A 24966-nucleotide genomic window follows, 5' to 3' on the forward strand; every position below is an offset into this window, starting at 1 on the left:
TTGTTTTAATCGAGCTGTATGGATCGATGATCAAGTATCTCTCATCGTTTTGATATGATAACAGTTAATTTATAACCAAATATGTCGTATTCTCCTTTACTTAAGGAACTGCATAATTTATATTACAGTACATATAGCCTACACCTAAGGCTGCTAATACGTTATTTTAATAAGTGTAGCATATATTAACAAGCAAAGCACTAGGAGTATTCTGCATTATTTCTATAAGTGACAAAACCTATTAACCTTATCGGGTTGTTCCGCTTTAAGCTTGTATGAACACCAAAAAGCTTTCCATCCGCCCAACTTTCACTTTCGGGCAATTGACGGACTCCTGTGCACTAAACATGCATGATTCATTCACTGCTAGGATCTCTCACAGTTTTTGGCGGGAGGGAGTGGATGTAGGTGACAAGGTCTACCCATTCCCTTCCACTCCATTCAGATCGTTGTGGGAAGGAATTACATTTACACATCTTGGAGAATAAAATGCATTTGCCTTCATCGGTTTGCAAACAAACTCTTTTCCCAAGTTCATCCAATACCATGCCCTTCACACTGCCCCCACTTTTCCTCCTCAACAAATAGGATTTGACCAAATTTGGACGAAAGGATGTTTCATAAACGGCATCAGTTCTGGTGTGCGTATGCCTCTGTAAGGCCTACTGAGCTTCCTTGTTAAATGACGTCATTCAGTCAAAGGTTCAGAGTTAAAATAAGGTGACCATAGTTTTTTTTCAGGAGATTCGGTGAAATGTTGACATCAAGGGTTAGTACCTACATTGTACTTTGATAGAAAGTCATTATGATGGTCACTCAGTGTTTTGGTTGTCCAGGTTTCCAAAATTGTCCCAAGGTTAATTACAGGCTATGAAATTATTCAGCGATCTGGGTTGCCTATCTTTATCTGTGAGTCATGCATGAAATTTATGTATGTAGCCTATAGTTGTAAACAGTCACAGCTCAGCCTAAGTTCAAGCTGTCTCTGCGAATAGGAAGGCAAACAGACAAACTTACAATTATTCATGGCATTTTTCAAATTTCAAATTCAAGGGAAGACACATAAATAAGGGGGCAATTCCGGGACCCTCTTAATCCGGGGACGACGCATGGAATATGGGGACTGTCCCCGGAAATTGGGACGTCTGGTCAGATAGAAGGTCATTAAAACTTTTTCTTTAGCTTTCACAAACCTGACCAAAGGTTTCATGCTACTTGAAAAACTGCTAACTACCAATATTCAGTTCGCACTAATTATCAAAAACCGTATAAAGGTCTCGTGATCAGACTTAAAATTGTGTTGCAAACTTCTCTTTAACCATAAGAACACTGGACTGCAAATTTTGATTGACCTTTGCCGTAGACGTTTTAGGGTCAACCGTCAGAGACCAAAGGTCATTAAAACCAACAAACTGGATTTTTATTAGTTAAAAAAAACAAAAACAAAAAACAACAGTAGCATGAACAATCACGGAAACCACTTAATTTCAAAGGTCAGTGGATTTTCAAAGTTAAAAAGGAAAATGTGTAGCCAACTGCTCTTAAACTGCAAAGGTCCTGTACTTTAAACTTGGATGGTGGCAAATAGTACATTGTGATGACATCGTACCGTCCGTGGTCAAAGTAATGGCATACGATCAAATTCTTAGATGAGACCTGCAACTCCCTGGATCGCCTAATTGTTAATGTTTGCTATTTAAATTTAATCACAATATTTCTTTTTCTTCCTTTTTAGTATGAGTACGCCAGGTGTGTGGTGGTAGAAGAAAGGGCATTGGGGGAAGCAGAAGACATCAAGATGAAGGACATGACAATTGTAGAAGATAAAGTGGTTCATTCGTACTTTACTTTTACATAAAGACAAACCAAAATGGCGGACTACCAGTAAAACATAGCCATCTAACATATCTAGTTAGAATGGATCTAGTCCTTTGTACTGCATAGGGTTAATCTATAATGATATATATGTTACGTTGGGTTGTAATTTTGACCAAATCATGTTACATTCACACAAAATATATAGGCATATATATACACCCATACAGACCTGCTAATATAACACTGATGTATGCGCTAACGATATAGTCATGTGTTTTTACCGATGATGCAGTTTTCACCGATATAATCTAGCTAAAACAAAAGAAGCTTTTGTTTCCTAGGAATTTCTATTATCCCTTTTGCCGAAAAGATTTGGGCAGTTAGTCTTAATATTTTATATCCCCAGAAGCCCCCACCAAACAAAATGAAGAAATTTTAGACGTCATATTTGGCTTTTCATTAGGTCTACACGTAATGCTGTGCTCCTCTATGTTTACATTTTGTGTGTGGTTGAAAGGGTCGTGATACGGATTTTCAAAATATTTGTTATAGCTTGCTAAGTGTCAGTCACATTTGGATATGACCTACGACGCATACAAAGGTGTTAATTTCTATTGTAGCTATGAAGTTACATTAAATTAGCCTTTGGTCAACAACATTTGCCTAAAGCTGAGGAAGCTAAAGAGAAAGCGAAACTTGTTATTGGCCATATTCAGTAGTAATACAGGCGCGTATCCAGGGGGGGGGGGGGCGTTGGGGGCGCGCGCCCCCCGGCTAAGAAAAAGAGGAGAGAAAAAAAAAGAAGAAAAAGGGAAAAAAGAGGGGGGAAAAAGAGGAGGAAGGAGAGGAAGGAAGGGAAAAGAAAAAGAAGAAAGAGAGAAAAAGGAGAAAAGGAGGGAGTGAAAGATAAACCCCAAGACTCCGGGAAGAGAAGAGGAACAGTCATACATACAGCCATGGGCGGCGATCATGGGGGGGACGGGGGGGACATGTCCCCCCCAATATTTTAGGTGGGGGGATATAGTATCTAATATCCCCCCCAATATTTGGTGGCATCAATTTTTTTAAGCATATGTTTTGTATGTTTCTATGATATCGCTAGTAATTTCAAAATAGAAAATGCTTAGATGCAACTTACAAGGCCTGGGAAGTGCCATTTCCAGCGATCTGGGAGGCATTTTCGGCCAAAATTTTCTTTTGCGCCTCGCGCCAACTTATGGTGGCGCTACGCTTAGAAAGTCTGTGTACAAGCTTTGCCCCTCCCTTGGCAAATTCCTTGCAAGGCCCCTATCTAAAGGTGTCACAATTTGTTACTATATATGACCGAAAGTACCGTAGTTTTTACTTTTTTTCTCGGAATGAATAGCTAGACGGTACTCATCCGTAATGAAATTTGGTTTGCATCTTGTGTATGAGTGTAAGTACGTACAATCATATATATGATCCACATCGATATGGGTGCACTGGGTTTCCATTTGGCCTGTTTCCTACAATATTTCTAACCGCAGGTGCGTAGCCAAGGGAGGGGGAGGGTGAAGGGTGGAGACCGCCCTCCCCCTCGAGCATATTTTTTGGGGTATTTTCTATGATATCGAAGTTTCATAGTAGCCGTTATAAGAGGTTTGAATATTTGTACACCAATAATTTAACTGTGTCTGAATTTTCAAAAATTCCTTGACCAACATTTTTCATCATACTTCCCTCTACTCGTGCAATTTTGACCGGTCTGTTAGGGGTTGAGGGGGGGGGGGTTCTATATTGGTTGTCCATAGATGAAATTTTGTGCAACATTATGGGTATGTTTCGAAGTGAATTTATTATTCAAATTCTGAACAAATAATGGGCTTAAAACCTTGAAAAGTGGGGCTGACGGGTATTGTGGGGCGTTACGTAGAATTACCTACAAAAGCAATGATCCACAGGAGATGCAATGAGGTCGAACATGATGTGTAACTGGTGACAATCTTGAAAAAAGGTTATGAATGAAAACAAAAATTGGGGGGAAAAACTTGGTTCTCAGGCAAAAGTGTACATCTGGTTGGTCATTTTCAAGCCCGAGAAGTGCAATTTTCGGTGATCTGGGGGGCTATCAAAACCAAAAATTTTCTTGTACGCTGCGCGCCAACCAATGGTGGCGCTGCGCGCCAACCAATGGTGGCGCTGCGCGCCAACCAATGGTGGCGCTCCGCTTTGATAGTAATTCGCCAGCATCCAAGCAAATGTCCCCCCCAATATTTGAAACAGATCGCCGCCCCTGCATACAGCGCTGATCACTATTATATACACAGGGTAGCCAGTGACGGATCGAGGATCACGGAGGGGGCGTGCGCCTCACCCTACCACTTACACCGACAACTCCATTTTTTCCACTCTTACTAATGTATATATATATAGGGTGTATCATAAGCTGGAGTTTAGTGGGAGCGGAGTCGATAATTTTGAATGAGTTGTTGTCACATAAGCGGCTATGCTTTATCATCAAAGAAAGTCTACATATCAATTGGGATAAACCTAATCTCAACAAACAGCTTGACTGTCCAGTGTTATCTTTGTTGAGTTAATCTATTTTTCCTTGTGTGTTATTGCTAGTGTACATTTGTCTGCTATTACTTGTTCATTTTGCGTCTGTAACCTGATGATGAAAGTCGCTACTTTCGAAACATGTCGTTCTTTTTGTATCAATTTTGGTAAATAGATGTTTAAGTTAAAGTTTGTGGTGTTTTCAAATTTTTTAATATATATATATATATATATATATATATATATATATATATATATATATATATATATATATATATATATATATATATATATATATATATATATATATATATATATATATATATATATATATTTATATGTATGTATATATATATATATATATATCTATATATATATATATATATATATATATATATATATATATATATATATATATGTATATATATATATGTATATATAGGGTGTATCATAACGCTTGTGTGTGTATGGACGCCTTAATCAATTGTGCTTTGAAACCAGCTGTGGCTGGTCTCGAACTCGACCGAGTCGTCGGGGAACATGACGCATTTCGGTATTAGACCAGGATCTATATGCGAACTGCACTAGACATATGTCCTTCGATGCAACACTGCCATCAAGAGATAAAATGTTATATACTCCGGACCTGAATGCTCATTGTTACCCCAAACCTAGTACCGTAACTCTTACAATGAATCTAAAATAAATTCCGCATGCGATTGGAGAATTGAGCACGTCGTCTGTGAATAGCATGTAGTGGATCCAAGGGCGTATCATGGGCGGGGGGGGGGGGCGGACGCACCCATCACTTCTTGAGCTTTTTCCCATCTGCATGAAAACGCGCGCCCACAACCCTACGCCCACACCTCTAATCTCTTCCCGATGAGTTACGAAACTTAATTAATGACCTTCGCCCGTAGTACCAAGACCTTGACAAAATCCGGCAACGCACCACTTCATCGATAACAAGTGACCGGGTTGTGTATTAGGGACGTCTAGATGTCGTGTTAAAAGCACAGGAAATTAGGCTTAGATGGAGACAAAGTTTCAACCGAAATTAGGCCTATGCTTAAGATTGATTGCTGTATTTGTACAGTAGTCTCCATTTTACTCCATACAGTTGGGGGTGGGGGCACCTTCCCACCCCCTTGAAAAAAGTTAAGCATTTGACATTTCAATGATTTCCCCCAACCAACAGTTCTCTAGTATATGTTCATTGCATACGAACCCATAACGCATTACTGAAATTATTGAAAGTCAAAATCCTAAGACATGAGATCTCAAAATAACCGATGTGTAAATGCAACTTGAACGGGAAGTGTCTTTTCCGACGATCTAGGAGTATTTTTTGGCCCCAAAAAATCGTCGTACGCTCCGCGCCAACCGATGGTGGCGCTCCGCTTAGATAGTATCAAGTAGTGCGTTACACCTATATTACCTACTCACCCCCCTCCCTTGTAAACATTTCTGCGGACACCCTTGCTTGGACCTCCTGATAGGGGGCCCCTTTGGGCCAGGAGCCCCTCCAGGCTCATCGTTACGCCACTGGTCGAGCATTTCACAATAAACAGATAATAGTTATTTATTTCAGTCTCATATCAATTATTCGAATGCTTAAAGCAAACAGCAGATATCACATCATATCAGTGAGCATAAAAATGGCGTTCCGCGGGATGAACAGCCTCCAAACTGTAAATGTGTATAGTGTTCGGTTGCGGAAATATTTGGTATTTTTTCATATTCCTTCAACGAAGTTTTATAGTAGCCGTTATAAGAGGTTTTAATATTTGTACACCAACAGTGGCGTCACCAGACTTTTCAGTCTGGGGGGCACAGGGGGGCACCAGCATTTGATGGGGGCACTTAGGTGGATACGGATCGCCGTCCTGGGGGAGGGGTCTAAGGGGAGGGGGTGCCCCTCCCCTTTGGAAAATTTTCGCATACGGAGGATGGGCTAGATGCAAAATGCTGCCACATTTGATGCTAAATTCGATCTGAAGATATCTCCAGAAATTGCTATTTTTGAGGTAATGATTTTAACAAGCGCAGAATTTTCCAGAGGATATGAACCACATGCTGTCGATATTATGCCTAACCCTATCAATAGAACCTACATTGTTGAATTAATGTATGCATGACCCCGACTCCTTTCTTGTCCTTCTCGTTTACGCCCATTATCTATTAAGATGTTACAGGTTCCAGCATCGTTATTGGCTCCTATCAATGATCTCACCATGCAATCCAAAGTTTGATCACACATCGAGTATGGCTCAGTATGCAGGTGTGAACATTCGCCATTTGTTCCTACAAGCATCTGACCTCAAATGACCTATGCACCCCCTACACAACAGGGTTAATATATGGGTCCACAAATATAGGCAAGTATGGTGCCTGCGGACCCTCACATTCTCACATTTCGTCAGCTCCTAACCTGTCAACCTCAGACCAAGGCAACATATTGCAGTACCCTCCCTTCTCACAGTCATGTAGCTCGCGAAGCGGACGTGTATATCCGCTGGTATGGCGTGAGCACTGACACATTCAGTGTAAATATCGACACCTGTTGTGATGGCGCGGGTTACGACTTCGACACCCGACTTTCAAGGATAAACTTTTTCATTTTTTCGCAGCTCATATGAAGAAAATACGAATTACTGTGCTTCTTTGTCCTTATGAAAAACCAACTCAGATGATGGGAGTTGAATATAACAAAATATATATATATTTTTTTACCAACCCAAATCTCAGATGGGGGGGCACTCGGGGGGCACTAGGTTTTCCAGGGGGGCACGTGCCCCCTGGCCCCCCTTGGCGACGCCACTGTACACCAATAGATTAACTATGTCTGAATTTTTGAAAATTCCCTGACCACCATTCTTCATCATACTTCCCTCTACTCGTGCAATTTTGACCGGTCTGTTAGGGGTTGAAGGGGTTTTTCTATATTGGTTGTCCATAGATGAAATTTTGTGCAACATTATGGGTATGTTTTGAAGTGAATTTATTTATGAGAATTGTGAATTTTCAAATTCTGAACAAATAATGGGCTTAAAACCTTGACAAGTGGGGGTATTGTGGGCCGCGACGTAGAATCACCTACAAAACGCAATGATCCACAGGAGATGCGATGAGGTCGAACATGATGTGTGACTGGTGACAATCTTCAAAAGGTTATGGATGATAAAAAAGTATTGGGATATTCTTGGTTCTCAGGCAAAAGTGTACATCTGGTTGGTCATTTCAAGCCCGAGAAGTGCCATTTCCGGTGATCTGGGGGGTATCAAAACCAGAAATTTTCTTGTACGCTGCGCGCCAACCGATGGTGGCGCTCCGCTTAGATAGTAATTCGCGCCCCCCGGGTTAGAAAATCCTGGATACGCCCCTGTAATAGTACACTGAATCTATTATCAGCAAAATATGAGTGCATTAAAAGCCAATTGATGGCATTTATATAAACCGCTATATAGTTCCTTGTTAAAATGGAGGGAAAGTAGAATCAGTTTTATCAAGTTGTAATTTAGCGCAACTCGTTGATTTAAGCCTAACAAAGAGAGGATTCTAGTTTTACTCAGAAATGACTAAAAGAAAGATGTGATAAACTGCTTTTTATCAGATACGTTCGCTGTGTTGTACCTCTTTCTTGGTGTTTTATCAAGACAACTATATAATTTGTTACCTTTATCGGTCATCGACGTTTGTAAAAGACAACCTTTCTTTATTTTATTTGTAATTTCATGAGCGTATTTTAAATTTGCAACTAATTATTGTTTCCCTTAATTTCTATAAAAGACATTTTCTTGGGGGTTTACGAGTATTGATCATGCAATTCACAAATCTCGATATTACAAATTGATCAATATTGTCTTTGTTATTTAGAATCCAACCTGCAGGCTAACGGTTCACCGTATAGTCAAAACAAGGAACATATTGGTTATGAGATCTTAACATTGTATTTTATCGCCATTTACTACAATCAACTCAAGTAGCTACTGGTTTCAAAATAGACCATTAATATTCTTTCGTGCGAGTGTATTGACCGTTTTAGTTTAACTTCTGTGACTTGAAATTAACGTGCGCTCCTTTGAATAATATTGTAGGAACTTCTGCCTGAAGTATATTGTACTGCATAGCATGTTTTTGGTGGAGTTGTAAAAAAACATATATGGGAATATTAGGCAAAATTGCAGTATTATAGTATTTGATAAGCTACTTACAATAAAAAATGACTGTATTGACAATTGAAAAAATAGAAAATATATGTTTATTGAAACAAGGACATAGTCTGTCTGTCTTTCTTTCTTTCTATTGTTTATTCCAAATGTCGCCAAATTCGAATCTTACTTTTTGTTTTATTACTTGTGTATAAGCTTAACGTTAAAAGGAAGATGCATAAGCTGTATTCTCCATTGATTTGATTCTTTTAATTACCACATATATTGAAAAAGAAATCACGCAATGACTTCATGCAAGATGTTACTAACAATTTCAAAATCTGCTAATATTGCTTGTTTTCGTCCAACTCCCGCGCTCCCCTCCATTCCCTTCCCACTCAACCACCACCACCCGGCCATCCAATACCTCTGCAACCCGCCAAAATTCTGTATGATGATTAAGGAAGGCAAGACGAGTGCAGGAGAAAGTCGGGGGAAAAGCATGTGCTATACGTAGAACCAATCATTATTTAATGTCCATATCAAATCAATGTGCCCAAATGTTCTCTACTCCTTGCAGACACATTGGCGAAAGGCAACAGGAGAAAATGTATTTCCATATATGTTATCAAAGAGGACTAAGTGTTTGGGGCTTGGATATCAAAGTACATAAATCGAAGTACATGTGATGCAGAAATAAGAACATTGAGCTCATTTTAGGCCACTTTAGGCCTTGGCAAGAGCAACGAAGGATATATATATATATATATATATATATATAATATATATATATATATATATATATATATATATATATATATATATATATATATATATATATATATGCCGGCGGTGCTACCCAGCTCTCAAAATTTCCGCCCGGTACTCAAGGTCAATTTCAGCCTTACCGCCCGGCACAAATCAGCCTACAGTACCGCCAATAAGTAACTTGGTAAAGATTAGCGCGATTCAGTGCAAAACGCAGCTTAACTGTAATTAACCCCGCTCCAAATAAAGGAACGCAAATTCCCCTCGCTCGCTATTCACCACCGACACAGGGGGAGTACTAAATGAGAACAATGTGCATATGGAACATTAACACTGGGGTGAGTGATGAGGGGCTCTAAATACAAAAAATACCAAAAAAGATCCCAGGAAAATTCAGTGATCCACATGAAAAAACAAAGGTATCTCAGGAGAGTTTTGAGGATCAAAACCAAGTTTCTAAATGCCACCATTTTGCATGTAGGCACCATCAGGATTTGAAAAATTTTCAAAAGGGGAGGGGGACACCCCCTCCCCTTATACCCCTCCCCCAGGACGCGGATCACTGTCACAAATTACCCGGCTCTAAAAATAGTCTGGTGACAACCCTGTATATATATATATATATATATATATATATATATATATATATATATATATATATATATATATATATATATATATATATATATATATTATTATTATGTTTTACTTAGTTGTGAATAAAAAAGATCGAGGTTTGTTAACAAGTGATGCAAACATAATTTTGTGCTCTCCGGTTGTTGAAATCTAGGCATGGACATGTAACGGAAAATGAAAGGTCCGATGAATGATGACTTGTGCCCAATTATTCAGTGAGGGGTAGCTTTTACCCGGTGAGAACTTCTACAATGCTTTAAAGAGTGCGCCACATCACTTTGACGATTTAGCGTGTAATTCAAAGGGGAATTTACATGGCGTGCGATATCTAAAGGCTAATTTATCTCCAATCTACATAAGGGACGCAAGTCAGTCAACAGACATTATTCAAAGTCGTTTAAATTTATTTTAAAGCAAAACAATACGTCCCGTGAAGTACCTTAGACTATGTCTATATGATGCAGGTGGAAGAAGCTGACCATAAAACTTCTGTCGACTTGATCTTGATCTCAGCTCACACTTAGTGTAATTTCACTCACAAACACACACACACAAAATGTGTGATAAACTATAACCTAAGCTATTCAGTACCGTGCATATGTCGGCTTGTAGCGTATACAACCTATGTCAATGGAGCGAATGCTACGTTTGGTATTTATTTGTATAAGCTAATTTCGAGATGATATCCATCATGTCGGAAATTCCTTCATATATGCAAAACTACAAAAGCACGAGCCTTGTGGCTGTTTATGTATGTTGTATGTATTCGTGTATGTTTGTGTGGGTGCGTGTATGTTTGTATATTGCTAGTCTGCATATATAACTATTAACGGCAATAGAAAGTAATCAGTTAATCTGGGGCAAACCAAGAAATGTCAACCTTGAAAATTTCCAGAGATGTCTGGCAATGATTCAAAAGCGTTCTCAAAATCTTGTGCTTCGTTGATAGATAATACTAAATAAAGATTTATATCTAAATCATTGTATGATCAGTGGAGTAGGAAGGTACTTTTGAGTGGGGGGGGGGGGGCTGAAGACTGATGGCCGGCCTGGGGGAGGGGTGTAAGGGGAGGGGGTTCCCCCTTCCCTTTGGATATTTTTGCATTTCCAGGTGGCCTCAGATGCAATTTGGTGCAATATAGCACACTTCAACACCCACTCCATTTTGTAAATAATTTTGCATTTTCACCTGGCCTTAGATGAATTTGGTGCTCCAAATGAGATTTTTTTCTGATTTGGAAATGAAAAAGGGGTTTTCTGACTTGCAGAGCTGGGGGGGCGGAATGATACTTCCGCCCCCCATATTTTTCACCGGGGGGTGGGGCTGGCGCCCCCAGCCCCCCGCTTCCTATGCCCTTGTGTATGATCAATTAGTAGCTCTCACTTTTTTCCCTCCTCTCATTTGTTCTCAATCTTATATATTACAATGTTTTTCTAGTTCTTAAAATTTAGTTTGTCACAAACATTGAATTCCATCTAACTAACCAATTATTACAATATACTGTTGCGCGAAGGAAAACCCCCCCTTAAGTTGCGTTCATGCATAATATCCTGTTGCTACATAAACTTCAACAGTGGGGAAAATATTTAAGCCGATTTCAAGGAAACAACGCAATACACTTATTTTGTTGTTTTGCTTGTAATGTGACGTCATTGACATTTACCTGACCAGGTATGAAGTCAATATTAGCTTGTATTTGTTATTTATTTGTATTTTTGTTAGGGCTAAGGTGCCAATTCATTTCCGTCAGAACGTTTACGGTGAATTTTACGTTCCTATGATCTTTTGACTTGACTAGTATCCTATAGAAGGCATAGAACGAGATTTTCTTGAGGTTTTAAACCTCTTTCATGAAGCATCAGTTGACGTGCTGTTCAAATATATTTGCATGGCATGGCTATGTCTCGCTAAATACGCATTACGTTATGCTATTTGGAAGATTACAGTAAGATTCCGGTCTGAATCAGACATTAAAGCAGCTGTCTCTACGCTTAGTCAGCAATGTTACGAAGACTTTACCTAGAATAATTCAAAATTAAGATGGTAAACTTGATGAAACTGAGATCAAGGCTACGAGAAATCCTGTTTTTAGATATTTTACCAACTGAAGGTTTCTAAGGGGAGGAGGTGGATACATGTCTCTGACACTCCGCCCCAACCCCTGGCACTTATCATATTATTAATTGTTACTCTGTACAAATGTCAGGCAATTGAAAACAATATTCAAATGAGTCGATTTTCGATTCATTACTTGAAATGAAACTTGCGTATAGTCAAGTTGTTGATCTGTAGTGTTATGCATAGGATTTAACAGCATCAAATGATATATGATCGCAAAATTGATCAAAATAAACTACCGTAGACGCAACTTTAATAATTACTTCATACTGTCCACTCCTTTCCCGAAAACTATCGAGCTGGTTTAATAAAGCGTTCTCTTTGGGGAAATATTTCAGAGGTTAGCAGCATGACACAAATACTTCAAGCAAATCTATAGTATCATACCAGTTCTTCAATGACCATATTTTCAGTGCAAATGCAGTGTTCCTAGTTTTAATTGGGTACTCCAGCAAACGTCGGAATCTGCCACAATCGTCCATTCAATATACAAACTATATATTGAAAAATAATGAAATTATCACACTTTCAGGAAATGTATTGTTTTTGCCTACGGCTTTGCACATCATGGAGCCCTGTTTCGCCCGTCTAAACTTCAAGGTGGCGGCATTAGAAAAGCTTAATGTCAAGGGAAAAGTCTTTGCAGAACTGTACGGTTTGAAACAAGGCGTCAGGTCGAAGAACGGCGTTCTTTGCATAGCAATCATTTGCAGTTTGTAGAAAAGAACTGTCACAACAAAAGGGGGGGGAGGGGAATGAAAATTTATGAAAGGTTAAGTTTAAATGATAATTGACACATTTTCGTATACAACGTAAAAGAAATCTTCGTGTTTAAATTCATTCGATTTTTCAAACGCGGAAGGAAACGACCACAACACGGTTTTGTGTTCAAACTTAGAGGAAATAACAACGATCCATCATACCTGGAACTTAAAGTGATTACGTGCGTGCCGGAAAAACATAAGTTAATGTTTGTTGTTTTATTTAATTTATTTATGTTTCAATGTAGCACCGGCGTTGTTCATGGATAAAGTATGTCAGGAATGACTGAAAATGACAGTGATACTGGTTAAAAATAACGGAAAAGGCGTAAAAAACGGCAAAATTTGAAAGCACTTTTGAAATAACGGTTCTCATTGTAAGAGCTGGACCACGCCTACATGTGAGTTGAGTAATGAAGATGTAACACTAAACAGCGACGGCGTCACCGGTGCAACTTATGCATTGTACTCAAGTTTTAGTTTTAGATTCAAATTTGAGTTAAAGTGTTGACTCGGAATCCACCCGACGTGAAGTTGTAATCCATAGCCCTTGCGGGCTTTTCACACATTCATTACAGCATATCCTCGTAAAAATAACTGTTTCATGGCCTGTGTTTATGTATTTAGCTCTATGTTCGCATCGGCAGTATTCACTACTGATAATGGTAATGCATTGGTATATGGTATGCAAACTGTACATATACTACGCACTAATCCTGTTAGAAAGCAGTAGGCTGTACTAGTAGTGCAACCGGTTAATATACCGGTTAATTCTTCCTCTGGGTTAGGTTTTATCACCGGATACATTGTTTCATTCATTTTTTTTCGACGATGAAACCATCTCATGAATTTAACCCCCTCTTGGCCCTCCTTCCACATTAAGTATGACGTCATTTTCGGCGATGATATCATCTCATGAATATTCATATGCCCCATCTTGACCCTCATTAGGTTTGACTTCATTTGACCTTTGACGTAGTGTTGTATTTACTCTTTCTAAACTACTGGGCTCGGAGGAGTGGGCGGGGTGGGAAGGGGGGGGTAGTAACCGAGGAATGGACTGGGGGAGGGCAGAATGGGGTCTCAGCGATGTAGAACAGAAAGGTAATTTCATCCGAAGTTTACGACAGCATTCTGAATCTCTATAAGTAGAAGTACATAAATGCTACAATTAATGACAATAGACATCGTCCCACACACCTTCCTCATCCCTTTGGCCAAGGCAATGTGTATTTGACTTACAGTATACTATGTTTCTATTCAGTTTTATTTCACTTCCTAATAAATGCAACAGAGACGTAGATTTGAAATTTGAAGTAAACTTACATATATTCGCTGGAAGGACCAAGCATAAATTTGAATGTATATATAGTGAGAGACTAAGTAAGAGTACTAAAGGCATTCAAAAGCTTTAAGGGAATCATTTCAATTCCTCTACCTGTATGCATTATTTCACAAAATGTTCTGTATTAATTTAAAGTGTGGAATATATTTTCATTATGTAGATTCTTAATACGCACAACAAAATTAACGATTTGTCAATAACCTGTACAAAATCGCCAAGATTTATTACAATAAGTTAAATGGAATGGTAAGTCTACAGTCAGGACATAAAACAACATACCAAATTCGGATATGGGTTGAGGGAAGGGAAGAGAGAGGAGAGAGAGAGAGAGAGGTGGAGAGAGAGGTGGAGAGGTGGAGAGAGAGGCGTGGAGAGAGGTGGAGAGAGGTGGGTGGAGGACACGGGGGAGGTGCCGCTAGATTATAGACAAACGAGAAGAGACATAAAAGTGACATTGCTTGTTCATATATTGTAGAGTGTCTGAAATCTATCACGCGTAATTACACCATATCAACTGTACTGCTACGTGTACAGGCAGGACTCAATTAATCAAGAAATGTCTGACGGAGGGGAAATGTATCCACCAATTCAGTTCTTCAAATAAGTATATCAGTCCGCCGTCACTAACACGCCTGCCCCCCCCCCTACCCCACAACATGTACTTGGGATGAACAAGTGGGTTTTCACGGACCCAGTGATTACCCTCCTTCAATACGTTGGCCTAACTGGAACGTTGGAAGGGTGTGTAACAAGTCAATAGTAAATGGGCTTAATGCAATGAACGTACAATTCCCATTCTGACCTCCCTTAATCTGACAGGTCACTGCTCAAAGTGTATTCCCCCTACTACATTTCACGTATATCCTAACAACTGTTAAGCTTAAGTTTAACTATGGTACGTTAAATGAAATACAATAGAGACCCAATGCACTGCTATATTCTAAAGTGACAATATTTCAAAACAAATTCGTGGACTGTTGTTGCAGTATTTACTAGCACGGTATGAATGGTTTGTGTGTATCGTTTTGTGCTTCCAATGTTGTAATATCGCCAAACATTCTTTCTTTGATCTCTGGTAACATTTTAGTCGAAAAATCCTTTGCGTTTTGATAGTAGTTGCTAACGTATTTGTCTGCGTTGTACATTAAGGGATATACTCATGAACAACTAAAAAGGCAATGAGCACTTTAGAGATATACCTACATTCTTCATCCAACATCTCCTGCTTCAAGGCTTATTATGATAGCTTGTTACATTATTGTCGTTCTAAAACAGTCTGCAAAACCCGTCACGTCGAAACTTGTTATTGTGTTTTATTCTTAAAGTTACAACGAGCACTTTTCGAGGTTTGTGTGAACGAACCTATAGTATTGTCAATTTGAAAACGAGGGCGCTCTATCTATTATAATGTTTTATAAGACATTTGGTTTTTAACAGAGATGTAATGGTTTTAACAGTGTAAGAACAAATTCAAAAACTCCTTTCTTTTCGTTTGTGTTTACTGAAATGTGATTTGAGACATCTATATTGAGTAAGAAATGCACCTTTCTCAGGTAAGAAAATAGACCGTCTCTATAACGACGCATTGGAAAATTGGAAAAAGTAGATAACGTTCTTGAAATTCACGAAACGGCTTCTCTCTTAGATCAATAGTCAAATTTAGCATAGTGAATGTCGAATATATAAACGAGTGTACGGTGTACGGGTATAGGGAGTGGTTTAGTTCCTTCCTCAATTTAATTCATTTTATTTGTATTATTAGTATGTATATATATACATATTTAGGGGGAGGGGGTCATATACTGTACATCTCGTTTTCCTAGAGCTTTCTATCTGTCAATGGGAAAGGACAGTCCAATAGATTATGTCACACTGGCCTTTTTGAGTGGTGATACACTCATATTGTTTCTGAATGCGTCTTACTTTTTCCTCGTTACACAAGAACTGCTGATATCTTTGTTTTAACCGAGTGAAAGCCATTTACCAGCTAAGTTATATCTAGTTTAGTAAAGAGTTACAAGGGAACATTATACTATGCCGCCTTGAGTGAATCTAGTGCAAAATGAAATAACGAAATGCAACCCATATATATTTATGTCACATACGTTTGTAGTAACCATTCCAATTTATAGGTAATCTGGTACTAATACTGGTCATTAAAATGCAAGAAAAAATCCTTGCTCGCCATATTTTCGACTTTGCTATGGCTACGGACATTGGCATGTACCTAATATAAAAGGTGTGGGCGAAGGGAGGGATAGGGGATGGATAACTTTCCCAAATGATTTAAGAATAGGATGTGAACCAGTATGTAAGAGCCAATGGCTATATGTATGAGGGTGTGGCCCTGGGGTCACCGAAGGCGACGGCCATATAGAGGAGCTGGGAATCCTTGCCCGGAAAAAAAATGCTGAGACATAAAATGGTTGTGCTAATAAATACTCATATTTTCTATGATGTGCACTGTGTAGCAAAATCACGTGACCTGAAGCTTTCGTCTTGACATCCATTCCGTCTTTAGGATTGGAGGTTAGCTCAATGTTTCATGGACACCACAACAAGGTGAACTCGCAAAAGATGGTCGAGATGTATAAAAAATAGTGAATATTAGATATCAAAAGCAATGTCTATTTTTAAAAGTATTGCTCCAGTGCCGAATGAGTGATAAACTTGTAACTTGTGGAGGCCCGTGTGACAATGGAACTCGGGAATCTTAAATGTGCTTAATTGATTTACTTGTTACAAAAGAACATATATATTATAATCTGTTACGTGTATGATGCTGATACAGAGTAAAGAAGTGATTATGTTTTTTTTTGTCATGGTTCATGTTTCTAGAATCATTCGTTAGTTTGTGACTAAACTCCTTGTTTTGCTATACACAACACATTAAAACAGAGCTTGTCTACGCGTGCGCAAGGTGTACCGTACGTTGATTTCGTTCATTCAACTAGTTCCCCCCAGTTCTCTACATGGGGCTCCAAGGTTTGGTTGTAACTATACCAGTCACGTCTTTGCATGAATAATTACAAAGACTGTAGTCATCGGGCTCTGTGGGTAGAGCTGTGGACTGGTAACCGAGTGTTCCGGGCTCGAATCCATCTGAAGTTACTTTATGTAAAACTGCTTTCCATTTTTCTTTATTTGGAAATTAATAGTATATTTAAACAGCAGACGTGGTGTGCGGTGCTATACGGGGTAGATGAAACACTATTGCTCTGCCGGTTGCTAAGTCGTGATATAGGGTTCAAGTCAAACTGGAGTCATAACGCTCTGGAGGTAGTATGGCATTTTGTGTTCCAATGATTCCTTGTCGTTGTCTCCCTTTGATGCCGCAAAAGAACATGTGGCCTGATGAGGCGCTATTCTCCTAAATCGGAATGTATGTATGCTTTTATAAGACATCATATAATTTTCTATTAAAATAGCGTTGAGTTTTAAACTAGCGCCTTCTTTTTTTCAGGAAGTGTTCTGTATCTATACTTGGTTTGTTTATTACAGCTAACTTGACATACTGTAGGTGGACTCAATGCAATTGAAAGGTATCATTTATTGTTGGCCAAGCAAAAACATGCATGGTGTTGAACATGAGTTTCCAGCAACCTTAGCAAAAACTCATTTATTCGGCATATATACGCTAGCCCAGTGAAACATACGTTAGTGAAATTATATAGCATGAGGGAACACCCTCATCCCCATCCCTCATCCCACCCCAAGAGACAGTTTCGTTAAATATAATTATTCAAATTTAAAGTGTTGTACTATTAGGGTGGACTGTATCAATCCATAGAATACATGGAGTTAAACGCTCAGAGAGATATTTTATCATCTTCTACAATATTCAAAGTTGAACAGCAAAACTATCTATTGATCATTTTAAAGCATTGTTTGAAGATTTTTCAACAAAGTGTGATGTCGACCTCTGTTTGTGCACGTCGGTGATCAAAAATGGATATTGTAGAATGTCACTGACTTCTGGTTGCCGTTGTAATCTACAAGTCAATGAGTTTACATTTTGATGAACGATGAAAACTTTGACTGGAATGTTAATTGGCACCAGATGTAGCCAATACATAAAGGACACTTTTGTGGAAACACGCTTGATACCTTATTTATACCTTATTTATACATTATCACCTTTACTTCAAACTGAAGAATTAATATTATGCATGAATCAAGTGGTAGATATTATACGGACAAGTTTCATTTCTTGTTCATTTCCTATTATGCCATTTGGGTTTGAAGTGTACGACAGGTTATCTTCGCTTTGAGTACTCCAGAACTCACACTGTAAAAATTACTTCCAGTCACACTATTATATCTGGTTGAGTGTCCCTAATTATTTTACCATGTAGTGCTATTTTATCAAATAAATTGCTAGGAAAGTCGAAATTAAACTTCTTTTCCGATAAACAACAGAAGACGCGAAAGTGTTATGCATTGTACTCAACGGATAATACCTCGCGATAATATGATGGGTAGATAGGTTGTTATGATAAATCTCGTATGGTTACAATCAGGGAGTTGTCCATAATAACTCCCTGTTTCAATCATGTACAAGTATTATGCGGATTGGTAAAAGCAGGGAGTTGTAACAACTTCCTGGTAAAAGTCTCGCTTTCAAAGCAACGAAAAGTGCAGATTTCAATTAATCATTGAGTGACAATTCTTAATCATAACCTATGCAGTACACTGTGATGATGTAATGACCGTGGCACCCTAGACAGAGGTAAGTTCCCACAAAACTAATTTATCCTTGGAAAATAGTTTTGAGACTGTTGTTTCATGAAAAACGAACTCAATAATGGGCTTTGCGAAATGCAATTATGATCAGCCCGTTCCGAATCTGGTCTTACACCCGTAAGAAGAATGCCGATAACATTACACATTCACCTGCTTTATAATTCACGACCGTATTGCGCCCCAACTAACACCATGTCTAAATGTATATACAATCTGCCCTGACAAATTTCCCATATCCGCAATACACAGTTTAGTAAATAAAGGTCAAAACATATGAACGACCTATGTGTCCTAAGACAATAGCTAACAAATTGTTGTGTAAAACGCTCTATTGGACTTTAATTAGCAGGTAACTAAATGATTCCATTCGGTTGTCAACGTGTTTACCACCACGATCACAAGTCTTGATTGTGATCTAAAAAGAATAAACAAGGACAGTAAATTATAAATCAAAGACATTTAAGTTCCTTTCACCTATTATATCGGTCAATGAATATCATCGTCTTTAATTTCAAAAGATTTAAAAATACAAATTTTCGATTGAGAAGCTCCTTAGAGAGAGAGTTGTCACCTTCCAAATGAAAGTCTAAACCTATTAAATTGTTTTCTTCATAACACTCGTTGTGAATGAAGAAAATGAGCTAAATGAAGGAAACAACATCGATAAGATATATCACAAGACAATAAAACACTCATGCGTTAAATGTTCAGGATAAATATTTACTCCCTTACACAGTAAGAACTTCCAGATGACGTGTAAGAACCAGTGGTAGATGCATTCTGGGATACATTCGTGGAGGTAACACCGTACTCTGAAGACATCAAACCAGCGTACCATCACATGGTCTTATTATAAGTTGTCTTCGGACACAGTAACATACACTGTAGGATTTCAGAAAGAAATTTGTTTCTGACCAGCTTCAGTAAGCTCTTAAAACAATTGCTTCAATTTGAAGACTGTAGGGCTCTTCAAAGAGATGGTTTAGAAAAAAAAGTGGTTAGCGTTCAGAAATCAGTTATCATTAATAGTATGGAATGAGATGTCCAAAGTCATATAATTGCTATGGTCCATAGGACAAATACATATAATATAAAGGTATCGAGGTAAAAACAGAGTATCAAAGTAAGTGCTAACACGTCACATACGACCGTCCAGTCTTGGTACATTTTCTTACTATGCAGTGAAACGACAAGATTTATACATGTCGCTCATGTATGTATGGTAATTTGGTTGCTTCCAATATGGCGAAACAATGAAACACTTCAGTGTGGAATTGATTGCTTTGATTTTTTACGTAACACTGATACATTGACTCATCAAGAAATGTCCGATCTAATAAATCTACAAAATAAAACATGATTTGATATCCGACGAAGAGCATACATATAGTTTGAATATAAATAGCCACGTGAGCAACCGTTCTCTCTCATCCTTGAGACTATAAGTGTGTGATTAATGGACAGGTGGTTGGGGTGCAGTGTGAAGGGTGGAGTGTGAAACACATTTTTAACTCGGCGATTTTATAATCTTGTCGGTAAATCAAAATTTACCCTGGTGCTTGCTGAAGCCCCCCCCCCCCGTTCCCAGCCGTCCCTGCATCCTGATTGTGAGCTTGACAAAGACCGAAACGGAATTTAATTTAATTTAATAAGTGATAATTCCAACAAGGCCAATTTTACAGACATCAACAGTACTTCAATATTCAATTCGAAGATCACGAACACGCTAACAATCACCACCTTGGTCTACACTTTCCTCCTAATCAGACATTTTAAATTGTTACAATTGTTGTACGACTAACACGAATACTCAATTAACACTCTCAGATTCTTCCTCTCCCTATAACAGGTTACATTAATACATAATAGGTTACATTCATTATATGTCGAACAGGTTCGGCACACCTAAGAAACTATCGATATAGTGACCAAATAAAAGAATGCATGAAATGATCTCTACTTCAACATTTGGTCAATATAGTTTACAACGAGGGCATTTGCATCGTCTGCCAATGCGTTTGGCACTCATACATCATACGAAGACAGTTAGTTTACAATTTCGTAACCACGTTTCTAGTTTGTGATGTCACATAATTCTTGAACATCTGATGATATACATCCTAATTTATGTCTTTTCTTTTGGCCAGTAACTCAACCCCCCCGGGAGTTGCTATCCTGGATGAAGCAAGTCAAATGTAACGTCATGGGTAGCCATTCCTGTATGTCTACGATATGTAATCACATTTCAGATAGTGTAAATTGTGTCTAGTCTTAACGAAGCGTTCACGAATTTAACAATTTTACAGCGAACATAGACATCTTGTAGAAAACAATCTCTTGGAAGTTCTGTACCTCTCTATTCATTTATTTTTGTTATTGCCAATTGTGTACAATGGTATAGGAAGTCTCCTACAAAGTCTTAAAAAGAGTTAACAAGGTAGGAGACTCCATTACAAGACTCTAGGAGACAAGGTAGGAGACTCCATCTTTGTGTCACATTGAATGTTGAGCTTTGACCCATTGGCTGAATACAACATGTCTTCTTGTTCTGCTACGTGTAAGACCAGTTGTAGTGTATTGCCCAGTAGTGATACATCCTGCTTCCGTATGTGTTACTAGCTTACTATAGAACTACCGTCTAATTCATCCATCACTTCAAACTTTGATAGACGTGAAGCGACAACCTTAATATCCTCCCGGTTGAATTCAAAAGTGATAAGCATACTGATCAAGACGGCTTCGCCACTACATTCATGATTATACCAGTTCAGATATAGTTGATCTCTAGTAGCCTGCTTCCCAGTGAATATAGCGGACGTAATGACTTTTACTTCAGTTCCTAAATTGATGTTAACCATGTTCTCTTATAGGCTCATTGGTATCTTTCTCATTACTGTTTTCGTTTGCAAAGCTCAAGTTATGGACGGAGGTAAGTTGACACTTTGTTCCCTTTTTCCTTTTGAATATTATTTGTAGAACTGGAATATTTAACAGCGGATGTGTTTATGTTGTCATGTATTCTCCTTGTGGCTAATATCATGTATAGCATTATATTCCCCTTGTTAGAGAATCGTGATACGCACCTGACGATGCAAGGAGACTGGGGTTGAAAACGGATCAGTAAGTTCGTTATTTGGTTCTTTTTTTTCGTGCCCAGGTTCTTTCCTGGGTGACTTTTCTTAAAAAGTATCTCCTTGTTCTGTGACAATGAGTCTATATTGCTAATGGTTTTAAAAGCCATTTTGTTTTCTTGAATTTGTTTATATGAGTTCTGCAGATACTGTGGACCGTTGATGAATTTTGAGCTCACTACAACTAATACATTTATACTCAATCTGACGCCTTTCTCTCGGAAGTAGGAGACTTGTCACGTTTACATTTCCTTAGCTTTGGTGGTCACAACGGTTCCCCATTTGAGTCAGTTAAAGTCACATGACTTTGGCCTAATGTAATATCAAAGGGGTTTGTCTGACTCAGAATAAGTAACTTACATGTTTCAATGCTTGAGATATGAGATGTAGGTAGAAGTTTTTGCTGTATTATTCTGTTGACTTCTGATAACTCATGACCTCGGATAAGATTGATAAAGTCCCTAAAACGATAACATGATTGAAAAAGGTTTTCGTTGGGTTGTACAGTATAACACAGTACTTTATCTTAGCAAGCGCTGTAGAAACGTGGTTATGATAACAAAGACAATATCGCACTGCACTATACTTGACAATGCGTCACCACGTTGATGCCTTAAATTATTTAGATAGGATATGTTGCGTACCATCTAATTTCATCAATGGGCAACCATTGTTCCATCTGATTTCATCAATGGGCAACCATTTTTTCCACAAGGAAGTTACAAATGTGTGACATTTGATCATGGCATGACAGGTGCGATCAATAACCAGTGTTTCCATTTTTCAGAAATGAAATTCCCCGAATTGCGCCAATGCATATTCTGAAATCGGGTGACTATTTCCCAAAATAGATTGATTTCAACGGTTGTTAGCCCTGATTACTGTAGGGTATATTCGAACCCGACCCGTAACCCTAAACCCTAACTCTAACCCTTGTTAGTCCCATTAATATTTTCCGATATTGTTGTATTTCGGGAAATTGCCTTCTAAGTGGGAACACTGTCACGAACCTAATTTATACAATAGATCTTTGTACTTATTACTAGGGATAAACTATACCCCATTGCCAAAAAAAAAGGACCAACAGTATATGCACTTCGTAGTTTTCATTCCTGCAATAATAGAACGAAAACGTACAACAAGCATTCCTCTGCTAAATGTACTAACATTTTGTGAATAACACTTTTGAATAGTGCTAACCCAAAATTGCTCACGAAAAATTACATCCGTACACAATAATAGAATGACATGTAACTTGTTTACGACCGACGTACCACAAAGAAACGTTAAAGAACAGAAATCGGAGTCGGCTCCAACTATAGGTCATTCTCACATGTCGTATTCCACACGCAAACTATTGAAAGTTTAAAATTTCAAATCTGCCAAGTAGTCCTTTTAGAGAGAATGACAATGAACTACATAGTAAGCATGAATAACAGAAAAGTGTGTGAGAGTCTGGCTCGCAACAATGACCAATCATTAAATTGTATATGATAAGTAGTGCAGTATTTAATACAGTCCTGTAATGTCAACCTGTGCTATGCCTTCTGCATTCGTATAGATATTCGCATCGTGTCGGATAATCCTCGCGAGGGACACGTAGAAGTTTTCTTAGAGAATGAGTGGGGGACTATTTCCACAATCGACTTTGATGAGGATACAACCACGGTGATCTGCAGAAAACTAGGATTTCACGGTCCAGCAGAAACGATTAAATCCACAGAGCATCTTGGACCCCTCAGCTCACCGGAATGGAACATTAAGTGTCCTGAGGGGGCAGAGTCAATCCTTGACTGTGACATAAGTAAAAGGGGGAGCATTGACATATACTCGTCCTACTCGTCCCAGCTTACTACCTGGAACCATGATAATGACCTTGGGGTTATCTGTAAAGGTGAGTCTACATGCATGAGCGTCTGAATGAAGAATGCTCTGGGAATACTTCAGAGGATTATTACCGTATTGAAGTTAGTATGAACAAAATCTTACATGATAACATTATCTCCTAAAATATATATATATATATATATATATATATATATATATATATATATATATATATATATATATATATATATATATATATATATATATATATATATAATATATATATATATATATATATATATATATATATATATAAAATGATTTTCGAGTTGGTTAGCATCATGTTTGATCTCTAGAGTAAGGCAAAATATGTCACCAAAAACAGAACTAGTATTGTTCGATACAGGTGACAAACGCCTACAGTGGAATTACGATCTTCCTTACCGGTTTCGAACCTCTGGACATACAATCAGCGTCCATAGCCTAGTGGTTAGGGTGTCCGCGTACAGAGCGGGAGGCCCGTGGTTCGAATCCCGGTGGAGGCTGAAAGTTTTTTCACTGTTCTTGATTTTCCAACTCATTACGATTTTCATTTATATATATATATATATATATATATATACACATATATATATATATATATATATATATATTTATATTAACAGTGGAATTACGACTTTCCTTACCGCTTTCGAACCTCTGGCCATACAATCAGCGTCCATAGCCCTAGTGGTTAGGGTGTCCGCGTACACAGCGGAAGGCCCGGGTTCGAATCCCGGTGGAGGCTGAAAGTTTCTTCACTGTTCTTGATTTTCCAACTCATTAAGATTTTCATTTATATTTATTCATTTGCCTTTGTCGTTTACCTCCATTGCATTAAGTTAAAGTCTTTTCAAAATATCTCTTTCGAGATCCGGCTTTAGGATTCACAAATGATTTCGAGTTGGTTAGCATCATGTTTAATCTCTGGCGGAAGGCAAAATATGTCACCAAAAACAGAACTAGTATTGTTCGATACAGGTGACAAACGCCTACAGTGGAATTACGAATCTCCTTACCGGTTTCGAACCTCTGGACATACAATCAGCGTCCATAGCCTAGTGGTTAGGGTGTCCGCGTACAGGGCGGAAGGCCCGGGTTAAAATCC

General features: G+C 38.4%; 1 protein-coding gene across 6 annotated transcripts in view; it reads left to right on the forward strand.

Moving 5' to 3' along the window:
- The window catches only part of LOC139978581 (uncharacterized), a 50457-nt gene that overhangs the window by 20285 nt on the left and 5206 nt on the right, over positions 1 to 24966 (forward strand). For 5 of the 6 annotated variants that reach the window (XM_071988912.1, XM_071988914.1, XM_071988916.1 and 2 more), the window contains one exon: positions 1736 to 4527. In XM_071988912.1, the coding sequence (XP_071845013.1) occupies positions 1736 to 1858 (123 nt within the window). In that variant the 3' untranslated portion in view covers positions 1859 to 4527. Of the gene's footprint in view, positions 1 to 1735; positions 4528 to 21731; positions 21791 to 23553; positions 23887 to 24966 lie in introns of those variants that run through there. The other variant, XM_071988917.1, reaches the window with a different exon arrangement.

The sequence above is a fragment of the Apostichopus japonicus genome, chromosome 13 (assembly GCF_037975245.1).
Source record: "Apostichopus japonicus isolate 1M-3 chromosome 13, ASM3797524v1, whole genome shotgun sequence".
NCBI classification, from domain to species: domain Eukaryota; kingdom Metazoa; phylum Echinodermata; class Holothuroidea; order Aspidochirotida; family Stichopodidae; genus Apostichopus; species Apostichopus japonicus.